Source organism: Cavia porcellus, unplaced genomic scaffold (assembly GCF_034190915.1).
Source record: "Cavia porcellus strain 051 isolate PalLab524CR breed Dunkin Hartley unplaced genomic scaffold, mCavPor4.1 scaffold_13, whole genome shotgun sequence".
In the NCBI taxonomy this organism is placed as follows: domain Eukaryota; kingdom Metazoa; phylum Chordata; class Mammalia; order Rodentia; family Caviidae; genus Cavia; species Cavia porcellus.
In genome coordinates this window covers 16,092,127-16,105,564 of record NW_026947496.1, presented here as the reverse complement: position 1 = coordinate 16,105,564, position 13,438 = coordinate 16,092,127, and the positions used below count along the sequence as shown (strand labels likewise).

Below are 13,438 nucleotides of genomic sequence, written 5' to 3'. Positions count from 1 at the left end.
TTAAGTGCAGAGATATTGAGTATCTCTCTAAACCACATGCGGAGTTGTGTCATCTCTGAACTCTTATGCCGAAACCCTAATCCCCTGGGTAGCTGTATTTGGAAATAGGATCTCTATTTCTCTATCTCTAGACAAAGTAATTACAGTCAACAGGGCCTATGAGGGTGATGCTCTGATCCAATAGAATCAGTGTTCTCATAAAAGGAGACTCCAGAAATCTCTTTCTCCTCCCCCCACCCCAACCCCCACCTGCCACAAGCATGTACAGAAAGATGGTGACTGCCCACAAGCCAAGAGCAGCAGCCTGAGGGTGAAATCTATCTTGATGGCTCCTTGACTTTGGACTTCCAACTTTCAGAATAGTGAGCAATTATGTCTATTGTTTCAGCTAAAATATGGAGCCTGCGGTAGCGCTACGCAACAAATAGAGCCAGGCATTGTGATCAACATGTTCTTTGCTTTTAAATTTTAATCCTCTAAAAAAACCTCATAAGGTAGATGTTCCTGTGCCTCCTTTTTAGAAATGAAAAGATGAAAGTTGACAGGGGCCTGGAGGTATAGCTCCAAAATAAACTGTGCCAATCCCAGCAGACTAGAAGGATTCTATCATCAGCTGGCAACCAAAATCTCACTAGGTCTCTGAAGCCTGGGAAGTGAAATTGCTCAGCAAAATGAGTAACTAGTTCGAGAGATTTCTACCGCAGGCACAGTGGTCAGAATGGTCCTGGGCCCAGCTCTGTGCTGGGCAGAGCTGTCGGGAAACAGAGCTGCTTTCAGCCCCAGTGCTCTGCTCCTGCTCCTCTCCCAGATGAACATTACCTGCCCCGACAGCTCTGCCCAGCACACATTTATACTGAGATGAAAATTGATGATCAGGGAGATGATAAGGGCCTGTGAACCAGGGAAAGAAGCCTGGGACAGATCCCCTCTCAGCATCCACCTGCTAATCTCTATGGCATTTTAAAATGCTATGCTCTGTTCAGATTTTGAATTTTATTACTGTAAATCTTCCAAAGCTACAAATCCTCTCTTAACTGCCACATATCAAATAAAAACTATAGGTACTAGCACGGAATATTATTATTACATATTCATACTGACATTTTAAGAAGGAAATCTGGAACTCCAAGGACTGTAAACATTTCAGGTTCTTCATAAAGAAAGTGAGAGGTTAGAGACAGAAACATTTTAGAGAAAATGCCATATTCAAATTATTTCCTGTACAAAATGGTTAAAACTAAAAAGGCATATTATCAGAAGCAGTGGAGACCATCATATCACCCTGAAGGGAGTGCAGATTGGCACAAAACAGCTTTGTAAAACACCTTGGTGTTATCCATTAAAGTTGAAAATATGCACATCTATCCTGTAGCAAGTCTGCTCCTTAGTAAATGCACACAGAAACAAAGCTCTCGAGAGCAGTGCTGTTCATGATCACTTAGTACTGAAATGCTGATGGGCTTCCCAGTATCCAGCAACATTGACACGGCGGTGGCAAACGCTGACCCATGCACAGGACATCCCATAGCAATGAACAACACAAGCTGTGGCAAAAGGCAACAATGTAAATGAATTTTGCAAACATCATGCAGAATGGAAGCGGACACACAAAGGAAAAGACATATACTGTCTAATCTGTTTATACGAAATTCAAAACAGGGAAAGCGACTCTGTAGGAGTATACGCTTTACTGAGTAAAACAGAAAGCAGAGCAAGGGAAGACTGTAAGTCTACACAGTGACCTCTAAGCAGGTCCAACCCTAACAAAAGATTCCAACAGAAAATTGCCATATTCACTAATTAAGGACCTGTAAATGCGTTTTATCACTGCTTTGCTTATGTACAAGTAAAACTCTGTCATGGCTATTATATATAATTTCTCTTTTCATTTTCACTATATATATATACAGCCTGAAAATAAAAAATTAAAAGATCTGAGGATACAGCTGAGCAGTAGGGTGCCCGGGGTTTAATCCCCAATATCATGGGGTGGGATGGGGGAGGAGAAGTATAAATAAAGAACTACATAGTCGGGGCCTCAATATTTAAGAATTATAACTAAGAATTGCACTAAGAAGCTGTTAAGTAAAAGTTGTTCTGTCTGGCCACCTGGACAGACATCTCTGCAAGACGACCCTGGGCCTCAGAACTCTTAGACACTTGGGGCTTCTTATGATAACACCTGACGCCAGCAGAACTGGCTGCCGGCCCAGTCCACCTTCCCCTCCCACCCCACACCATGTGTATCCCCACCTCGAGCCTCAGGTCTGACCTGCAGCAATGGCCATTTGCAAATATCTGCTGCTGTAACAGGAATCGGTGAGAAGGGAACTCAAATTCTATCAGGCAGCAAGGACAGTGGCACCAAAATGGAGTCTGCTGAGCCATCACCCACCAGTGATCTCACAAAGACATCCCCAGGTGTATTTGGCTGTCTGAGACCTCCCCAAAGCATGACCAGGCAGGCCACTGGCTCAAGGGCACATGGGCCCTCCATGGGCACTGCATGAACACCGCATAGATTGGATCTTAAAAGGAATGCAGTCTCCTGGAGGTTAGAGATTGTACTGTTATCCAGCAGCCTGAGCTCTCTTCCCAATACACTTCTTAAAAATGCCTGGCCAAAGAGCCTCTTGGGTATCCTACACAGAACCTTTCTCAGCCAGTGGGAGCTCTACTTCCTTGCCTTTGTAGTCAGTTTGCTTCTACTCAACTTCCTAGAGCTATGGGTTTGAATTTTTGTCACCATGGGGCCAGCCCTGCTGAAGGCAGGCCTGAGGAAAGGCTCATGAAGACCCGGATGGGCCTGGATCCTTGGATGGGAACTCCCACTATCCCAGTACTTAGCACTTGATCTAGAAAAAAAGAGATGGATTCCCATGTGCACGTGGCCTCTCAGGCCCTCTAGACACCTCCCACTTTGGGAAGCTGCATGGCTGAAAGGAAGCCAGAGCCCCAAAGCCCAAGGCCCCACATAGGGTCCCCTTGTATGGGGCTAATGATCGTCTGCCTTGAAGGGGAAAAAAGGGACTATATTGGGAAGGGCACTCCCAAGCTGGTGGGGTCCTGGCCATCATCTACAGTGGTGCAGCTCTGGGTGGAAGGTACATTAAAAATAGTTCATGAATCTATACACGTATTTTATATGGCTTTCTGTGTGTGTTGCATTTCCCAGGAAAGAATTAACAAAATGTGTCCATGCACAGAAACACACACGTGCGCGCACACACACATGCGCACGTACACACACACACACACACACACACACACGTGCATGCAAACACCATGAATTTCTGGTGCTATAGTTTATAGGATCCCCAAAGACAAATCAGCTCTGTGTAGTTCGTATAAGCACAAACACCACAGGCAGCTAACATACTTCGAGTGCAAGAACCTAAAGGAGACATGCGTATCACCAGCATCACTAACTCTCCGGCTGGTTCTCTGCCCCATCTTGGCCAAATACTTGGGTAGCTGTTCATGGGCTCAGGCAGAGCAAATGAGTCATGGCCGTGTCCTATGGCTGTGCCACTGCAAGTGCTTCAGAGGAGAATTCCTTTCCCTCCTCCCTGCCATGATTATAAACACTGTGTTTATCAAACCAAAATTACAGGAGGCCGTTCCTGCCCGGGTAGAAGCATAAGGAAACCAACTACCAATTACCTCCTGGAGAAACACAGTTCTAGAAAGGCTTCTCTTCCTCATATGGGCAGCTGGGTGCCTCAGGAAATAGTTTGCTGAGCATCTACTATATGCCAGACACAATCCTTATTTTTCTATTTCATGTTTCATTTCATTTTGAGTTTTTATTCTTAATAGGGAAAGCATTTTCCTTTGACAGAGATCCAGATAACTTATTCTCAAAAAGCTTGCCATGTATCCCACATGGTTTAAATATCAGACTTTTCTAAGGTTTTCAGTGGTAGTCCATAAACACACACACCCAACTTCCAAACTGAACCTTACAGCTGTGAGGAGATGAAAAGAAAGTTTAAAAAACTGGCCAGGACTAGCCCACCAAATGCCCCATTGATTTTCCTTCCAAAAAAAAAAATCAAATTCTGGGCTTTGCATCTAAGCTATTTAAAAGCCACAGTTCCAAAACACCAATTTTCCTCCTTTCTGAGAAACTGAAAAAGTACATGTCTCAAGCGACCTTCCCAAGCTACTGGCCAGAGGTGGAGGGAGGCACATTTGATGGCTTCAAAGTGAAAAAAAGCAATAGGGCTAAGAGGAAGCTGAATCAGTGACTAACATGCAGACTGTAGACAGGAAGGGTCACTCTCGTCTCCACTTGGCAACATGCACCTACCCCACGCAAGACCCCACTCACTGTCCATCTTCTCCCTCCTTCGTGCTTTCTCCTGACCCACTGCATGGTTGACCAGAACACCTGGAATGTTTCACAGCACTGCATTCTGTGGTTTGCACAGAATGCTGTAGATGTGGCCAGGACCCCACCAGCTTGGGAGTGCCCTTCCCAAGGTAGTCCCTTTCTTCCCCTTCAAGGCAGACAATCATTAGCCCCATACAAGGGGACCCTATGTGGGACCTTGGGCTTTGGGGCTCTGGCTTCCTTTCAGCCATGCAACTTCCCAAAGTGGGAATCCATCTCTTTCTAGACTGTGGGCTCCTTGAGGGCAGGACCAGATGTTACACATCTTTTTAGTGCAGCTTAATGTAGCAAGGATGCCATGAACACTTCCCATAATTGCGTGCATGAGTGAATGAATGAATGCATGAATGAATGGATTTCTAAGACTATGAATTTGGATTTTCCAACAGCTGTGATATAATCCTTGAACGACAATAGCATCCCGATCCTTTCCAGAATTTACCCACCTTTTCATTTCTAACTTCTGTTTTCAGCTGCAGTGAGCTGTGAGTCCATAATGCCAGATGCTAGCAGGAGCATGTTGTGCATGCTTCAAGAAGAGTTATGAAAAGGAGGAAGCCAGCCAGCGAACCGGAACACTGGAATTATCCTCCTGGAGATTCAGAGGTCCAACATTCCATGAGGGAAGATGTGGGCAAGGGTGAGTGGTGCAGAAAATAACATATACTTTGATTTCCTTTTCTGCAGTTGAACTCAGATTAATTTCTCTAAAACAATAATATGAATGCTGTCCCTTTGTTATATAGGTCGGCAACTAGTATTTTATATATATGTCAAATATATATACATATGTATTCATATATGTATATGACTACATGTGGTATATGAGACAGTCAGATTTTGCTGTTAGGTGAGTTTTTTACATATATAGCTTGAGGCTTATAGGAAGTCCTCTCCTGTTGAGAAATTTTTGGGGAAGCAGTCCTCTGAGATACAAGTAGAAGACTACGCCCAGGACAGCTGGTGCCTGAGCAGGTCTGGAAGATAGATGCGTGAACTATTCAGAAATTGATCACCCAGTCAAGGATTAACACTTTTTTTTTTTTTTTGGTCCTACTTTTCTTTGCCAATCATTTAATTTCCATTTAGCTATTCCTCAAGAAAACCACCCTGACCTGGATTGGGGCTTAAGGTTAAAATGGTCAACCAAGGCTTCCTAAAGCTTTCTGAACATTAAACAGAAAAAGCTACATATGATTGTATCTATTAATTGGCTTCCAAGGGAGCCAAGATCATGGGCATGGTGTGGCGTACTGAGGGGTCATAGAAACTTAGATAGGTGTCCTTGTGGTAGAGTTGGCCTGAGATTGAGTCACCTGGGGGGTTTTGGATCTTTGTTTCTGTGTTCATAAAATGGTCATAGGACAATTGTTCACAGGATGAAATGAGAAGGTGCACTTAAAAATAACTTGCTCAAAAAATGGTTAATTCTCTTATGTGTTGAGACCGATCATCTGTTGTTTGTATTATGTAGAGAAGCAAGCGATTGTAAAATATTTAGGTTCTACTTTTGCTGCTGTGAAGTAGTGCATGTGTGTGCATGCAAAATCAACAAATAAAAAAGCACCAAGCAATCATCTCAGTCCAAAGAGGGCTGTGTTTTATTTGCAAGAAAAAGGCTATAAGCTAAATATAATGACAAATATTTGCTCTAAACATGTTGATAAGCCATACAAGGATTTCCCTGGAAGTTGTTGAAAGCAAGTTTGGTTTTCACATCACTGTGATGTTTAAAGTAGAGTGTTGACTTCTTAAAAATCTCTCCTAGTTCTTGGATTTTAGTACACAAATCTATCATAGAGCTGGACCTTTTAGAGGCTTCAATCAAATGAAATTACTAATTCAAACTGGAATGAATTATATTTATTTGTGGCTCCCTAAGACATTCACTTTGAATATGAATTTCCTTATTGTAGTAAAATGAAATTAATCTCTTATTTGTTTATACCTACTCTGCCAGATTACTGATAGAAAAACAGAAAGAAAATGAGTCCTTAAAGCAAGCCAGTATTTCACGACAGCTGAGTTCCTGCAATGAAAATTATCAGGAACCCACCCAAATGTTCCTTCCGTTACCTGCTGGTTCTTGACTTTGGTATTCAAGACCTAACAACAAGACAGTTCTGCTTCCTGAGATCTTTGATTAGCTTTAGAATATTCTACATGGAGAGTAGAGATGTCCTTTTGAGATCTGTAATTCCAAGACATCTGTCACTTTTCCTCTCATCGTTAAGTCTTATTTCAAAGTCCCATACACACACATGCACACACACACACACACACACACACACACACTACTTTGTATCAGCAAGTACAACGTAAGTATCTTTAAATGACCATTACCATCTGGTGAATAAAAGCATTTATTCCATGTTGCAGTGCTTTCTATGGAAATATTTCCAGTGTTTTTGAGGTAATAGTAAACTGCTTAATGTGAACCTGAAGCCACAACCCTGCCACCGAGATGTAGCAGGACCTTGAACAGGTTAATTAACCTCTTTGTGTCTCAGCTTCTTTACCCATAAAATGAGGACAGGAACACCCACCTGGAGGGATTGTTGTGGGGATTAAAAATGTAAATTGCTTAGAATTACAGCCACCACAGAAGCCCTCAACAGATGCTCTGGAGACACCCGAGCTCAATAAGACAGACATTCCACACGGCTCATGGAAGTCACACAAGGGAAAGCAGGGTGGGTACCGGAAGTGAGCAAAGCTGGGTGGCAGGCTGCATTTGGTGGCTCTGCTGAGCTTTCTTATGTTGTGGGGTTCCAGGTCCAGCAGCAACAATGAAGACACCATGATCAGTGCAATCCTTTGGGGAAATGTGTACTATAGTTGTAAACAGTCTCAAAAGCAAGCCCTTTGCAGAAAACCCAGCGGATAAAAACAAGGTCCCGTGCCCTGTACAAACAGGAAAGGGAACAGAAGGAGGAGAGGTCATGTTTCACCTGGAGCTGGAAAACCCAGGCACTCTTTTACTGTAGTTGTTTGGTTTTGTTCCTTTTAGAGCTGGTAGTTACCCGTGAGCTGAGGCCCCACTAGCAAAGATACAGGGGCTGCTTGGAAAACCTGGAAGACTGCAGAGGAAATCTTTTCAACTGCAGACTTTTTCTTTGTTGTTCTTACTCTTCCTCCCCAAAAGAGGGTATGAGGCTAGCAGCTGGGCATGCTGTGGGTTAGCTAAAGACAAAAACCAAACCCAACGCTTGCGTCACAGAAGACCAGAAAATGTCGACAAATGGAATTTGAAAATGTTGCCCCTTTACTCCCGCTAAATACAAGTTCAAGGCAGGTCCAAAGTAGATGTCTACACTATGTATTTACATCTGCCTTCAGCTTGTGCTAAATGTCCTAAAAAGGGAAATGAGATCAAGAGGGGTAATTCTCAAACCCTTTAATCACTCTTTGAACGATATGATCATTCTGACAGCTTTTAAGGAATATGAAAACTAGTGAAAATGATCACTCAGCACCATATACTTAAGAAACAATTTAACCAGTTCAGAGTCCCAGGTTGTTCCTTGGCTATGAAGATGGGAGAGTAGGGATCTAAACGTAGACTGAGTTCTCAATCTGCCTGCATTCGTATGTACAGGCAAACAAATGTATGCCTGTATATACAGCTGTAACAAAATACCAGAGTCAGGGCTCAAGCAACAGAAAGCTACTTCCTCCCGGTTGGGGAGGCCGGAAGTCCAAATTCAAGGTGCAGGCAGGGATGCTTTCTCCCGAGGCCTCTTTCCTTGGCTTGCAGGTGTTGTCTTCTCCCTGTGTCTTCATGTAGCCTTCCCTCTGTGTCTTTTTAGGGTACTACTATATTGGATTAGCCCAGCCTCAAGATCTCAACTTTAGCTTTGCCACTACTGTAAAGACTCTGTCTCCAAATACAGTCACATTCTCAGGTGGTGTAGGTTTGGGCTTGAAGGGAGAGGCACTTGTCACACCACCTAAACATGAGCACGTATAGTCACAAGGACAATTTTGGGGTTTTTTTGTGGGGGTGCTTTTTGTTTGTTTTTTCAGACAGGGCCTCATTCTGTAATTCAGGCTCTCCTTGATCTCACTATGTAGCCCACGCTGACCTCTAACTCATGATGATCCTCCTACCTCAGCCTCCTGAGTGCTGGGATTACAGGCATGTGCCACCACATCTGGCATTGGACAGTTTGGTTTAACATCACAGTCAGGTCCCCAGGAAAAACAAATTCTGAGATGGACCGCTAGAGGCTCATGAGGAATGCACTCAGGAACACCCACAAGGCAAAAGAGGAAGCAGAATTAGGTAGGAGAAGGCAAGGTTGAAATAAAGGTCACAGTTACTCACTTGGGCCTTTGGGGCTGACATGGACCTTCTGAGTTGCCTGGAACTGACCCAAGCGTTTGGGCTGTCATACCCTTACCTGCACCAGATGTTGGATGTGGCTGCTCCAGGAAGGAGGCCAGATGTGCAGGAGGAAGCGCTCTTTGGCAGAGGACAATCTCGGAAGGAGATGTGATTGAGAGTTGCTGGTTTCCAGCCTTCAGTAGCTGACACAGTGAGCAGCTGCTCAGGCTGAAGTGGGGTCTCTGGTTGGAAATCAGCACATTGAAGAGACGTCTACATACCGTGTTCATGACAGCGTTGTCACAATAGCCTAGACAAGAAAACTCCCTACGTGACCATCTGCGTGTGAACAGATGATGAAATTGTGGTAGACGTTCACAGTGGGATACTACTCACCTTAAAAGGAAGGAAACCTTGTCGTTTGTAAGAACATGGGTGGGGCCAGAGGACATTATAGTAAGTGAAACAAGCCAGTCACAGAAGGACAGATGGCACATGGTCTGCCTTATGTGTAGAACCTTAAAAAGTCCCCTTCACAGAAGCAAGGAGTGGAACAGTGGTCACGAAGAGCTGAGGTCCGGGGAAAATAGGGATACATTGGTCAAAGGGCAAGTGCCTTCAGTATAAAATGAGCCAGCTCTGGAAATCTAATATCCAGTCCAGCATGATGACCTACTTAATTATACTGAATTATAGGCTCAAAATTTGCTAAGAGGATAGACCTTAAGTGTTATTCACACATGTGCACAGGTACGTGCACATACACACACACATACACACAGTCATTATTTAAGGTGATAGCTATATTGATTAACCTGATTATGGCAATCACTTTACAGGACACACATACAATGAAAACATCATGTTTTACAACTTTAAATTTTCTGACTTTTATTTGCCAATTATACTTCATTAAAGCCAGAGGGGAGAAACAGGAAATTTCTTATCAAGTCTCTTAGCAGATGCCAAAATAATTTACTATCCCTAATACATGTGACCCAACACTGATCAGATAAAATAAAATACAGCCAGGCAGGAGGTCCACTTGTAGCTTAGAGAAAAAAACCGTGAGCTGTGACTCCAAAGAAATCAGGGTTCTGACCTCTCTCCTGCTCTTCACCAATCAACATTGCTTGCCCTCTCTAAACTTCTGGTTTCTCCAGAAAAGATAAGGATAAGTCCAACTTTGTTGGACACTCAGTAGACATATCCAAAAACAATGTATTTAGGTCTAGTGCAAAGCTCAGCACACAAAATGAGCCGCCTAAAAAACATGAATTCCCTTCCCGTCTTCAGCAAATAGTTCATTGGCAGGAACCAAAGGGAAATGGAAATGTCATCTCCCAGACTGATGGAGTATCTCACACATCCTGTGTGCTCAGAGTAGCTGGAGAGATTGTTTAAATACACATCCCTAGGCCCACTCCTGTGCTCCGCAGCTGACTCAGAGGCTCCCAGGGGGCCAGGCAGAGATCACTGCAGCGAGTCCTTTATATCAAAACTGGGTCCCATGCTACTAAAAGATCCTCTTGGATGTTTTCGCTGCCCTGTCATGAGTTCTCTAATGTAGATAGACACCTCGCTTTGCATTGTGTAGATGTCGCTTACTCCAAAACTAAGATGTGCATAAGTCATGTGTGTTATACAATCAAACCGATTCTCCCTTTCCACACGTAGTTTTATTGAGGTACAAATCAACACTAAAAGGCAATTTAGTGCAGACAGGAATTTTATTGGGGAATGTGGATCCCCTGGGCTCACGTGGAAAATAAGAAGCATGTTCAAAGACGGAGTGCCCTGCTGGTGTAAGAGATGCTGGGCTCACATCAGGTTCATCTCCACAGAGACTTACTTTTCTCATGTAAATCAAGCACCACGCAGTTTTCCTGGCTGGGCTACTAGAGCTTTCTGTGTTTGATTATAGGTGCTAACATCCAGCTGCACTGCAGAAATTACATTGTCAAGAAGATATTGACCAGTATCCCGAAATTAGGCAGATCCAGAAAGTGACCCCAGAAGTTAGACAAGCTTTCCCCTCACTGTCAGACCCGTTCCCTGATTTCACACCAGGGCAGGTCTCTCACTGTCTTCTGGGCTTCCTTCACCTACAGATAGCCCTCATCTATTCTAAAATAGGAAGCTTTGGAGTTCCCTGAAAATGGTACTCTCCTCAGCAAAAATAAGCCAAGATGTAGATTCTCTCTGTGGGAATCAAAAGAGTTAAAGTAAGCGCACGATGGGAACAGTCTATTTTTCCCATCATCCCAGTAGACACCCAGACTTAATCACTTCCCATATGACAAAGACTTCTGGAATTAGCACAACTCAGATCTTCCAATCGCTGACGGCACTAAGCTGACCCCGGGCTCACCTTCTGTACACAATTATTATAAGTGCAGGGCTGAGGTGGGGAGGTCTTTGTCCTTGGATTTATGTTGTCAATAACAATAATGTTGTCAAGAGCTACTCTGACAGAGGTTTCCATTATCATTTTCCCACAACACTGTCTTCTGCCTCTTTTAAAATTACTTCTCTGGATTTGATCAACACACACAGAGCTTCCATTACATTAAAAAGAAATATGCATTTCCTGTCTTTTAAGGACTATCCAGCGCCCTCTCAGATTTATGCTGGCTCACTTAGAGAAGCATCTTTGAGAACCTAGGTTACTTATATCTTGGGCTTCTTCTATTCTAGTGTTTTTAATCTCTGTAGCACTGTGCCCCGTGCTGTACCTTTTCTAGATACAGAGTTTCAGAGCTGGAAGGTACATTAGTCAGGATAGTGCTGTGGTAAGCTGCAGTAACAAGCAAGTCCCATGGGCTCAGCAGCTGCTCATGCTGTACAGGTGGGTTCTCCCTTGTGGGGCAGTCAGTGATTCTCTGGGACCACTATCCTTGTCCTTGGGGATCTGGATTTCTTCATTCATATGGCTCCCACATCTCAGGATCCTTTTCATGCAACAGTGTAAATGAAATGGGAAACGAGTATGGGATATTTTATAAAACACTCTGGTGAGCATTGTATTGACCACTTACATGATTGATCTAAACTCAAGACAGAGAAACGTAGAGCAGTGCACAGGTGGCAACCCCAACTGCCTCAGTGACACCTTATGTGTCCCTTTCTTTCAACATCTTTCTTGGTTAAAGCAACAGAGACCCAGAGAAAATAAGTTAATGCTCAGCTTAATAGTCACCACGGGACTTCTTTCCCGCCCCCATTCATTTCTATCAGTGTACATAAGGGCTCATAAAACACCACGTATGGTGAGAGCCTGTTTTGAGGCCTGTCCACCCAGGGCTCCAGGATGAGAACCGTGACCACCATGCCCCAAAACCCACAGCTCCCAGGCAGCACCTCTGAGTCCCAGCACTGGACAGCTGAGTGTTTCCCGGAGTGAGGGACAGTAGCAAACTCTAATTACAGGAAATACTTCTTGGTCCCTAAGGGTTATAAAATTACTTCGGGAAAAGTCAAGAAAAACAAACAGAATACCCTGCAAGGCCTCCAAAGGCACGTGTTTTGTGCTTGGTTCCGTCAAGATAACTTTTACAGGGTGGGGACAGCATGTGCAGGGACAGAAGCTCTGGATGGTGTCAGCCTGCTTTAATAGCCGCCACGATGGATGGTGGAAATGAGTCTCGTAAGGTTGTCCTGGGCTGGGATGAAATGTGAGAAGAAACAGAGGGCTTCCAGAAAAGGATAAAAACAAGGAAATGGGTTCCGGTGGGGTGATTTCGCTGGTGGATTCTGAAAACTGCCCGGGGAGGGTATTATTTCACCAGTGGGAGCCACTCCTGGGTGAGACTGTGTGATTCCTGCCCCACCAACAACCACTGACAGCAGTGCTGAGTAGGCAGCTGGTCCCACGCATGTTTGGACTTCTGACTTCACTGTCACAGAGTTGATGCATTCGTAGGATCTTTTGTCTCAATGTTTAAATTTTCACCTAGAGATCTGGCCTTGACTAGATAAAGGCTACATGCGAGACTCTTGTATTTAAGGATCTTAGACAAGTTATGTAACATTCTGAGCCTTTTCTCTGCTCCTTAACAGCTAGGAAGCGAGAAGGAGTTTTAACAAGTAATAAAGCCACACTAAGTACAGTGTTGATTTAACCTAGACATTCTTTTGCTAATCAAAAAGAGAAAATGGGTGTCCAACAGTATCAGAATCTTTATTACTTCATTTCAATGTCTTCCTACCCCAAATGAAACAAAACAAAACCAACCCTATTTATTAGAGTTTACAGATCAGATATGAGAAATAGCAGAACTATGAAAATTGATGAGAGATGTCTTCATTTTTCATTTTTCTCCTTGCTCTCTTATTTTAAGTCAACTGCTTCCTCTTTTTAAAAAATGCTTAGCCCGTTATTTGGGAGAATATTGTACCCATTTTACAGCAACCATTTTGAAACCAACATGATGATCAGATTCGCTGAACATGAGCTAGTTTATGGCAAAGCCTGGGCTCCAGTCAGTGGTTAGTATGGAAAGGAAAAGGGAGGAAGGTGGGTTGGGTGTTTCCAAGGAACTTGAAAGTAGGTGGCTTTCAGAGCTAAATGCATGCAACACACACACTCATCAAACAAAACAGGCACAACCATCCTGGCTGTGGATTTTGACCAAGACACACTCCATGCATATGGCGTGGAGATGAGTGTACAGACCTTGCACTCCAGTCTCGCCCATGCAGATGCAAAAGAGAGC

At 43.7% G+C, this 13,438-nt stretch overlaps 1 protein-coding gene across 1 annotated transcript in view; it reads left to right on the top strand.

The window, feature by feature from the left end:
* The window catches only part of Nedd9 (neural precursor cell expressed, developmentally down-regulated 9), a 171,799-nt gene that overhangs the window by 62,203 nt on the left and 96,158 nt on the right, over positions 1-13,438 (top strand). Inside the window, exon 2 of the mRNA XM_063259879.1 lies at positions 4,870-5,036. Coding sequence (XP_063115949.1) covers positions 5,025-5,036 — 12 coding nt within the window. The 5' untranslated portion in view covers positions 4,870-5,024. The remainder of the gene's footprint in view (positions 1-4,869; positions 5,037-13,438) is intronic.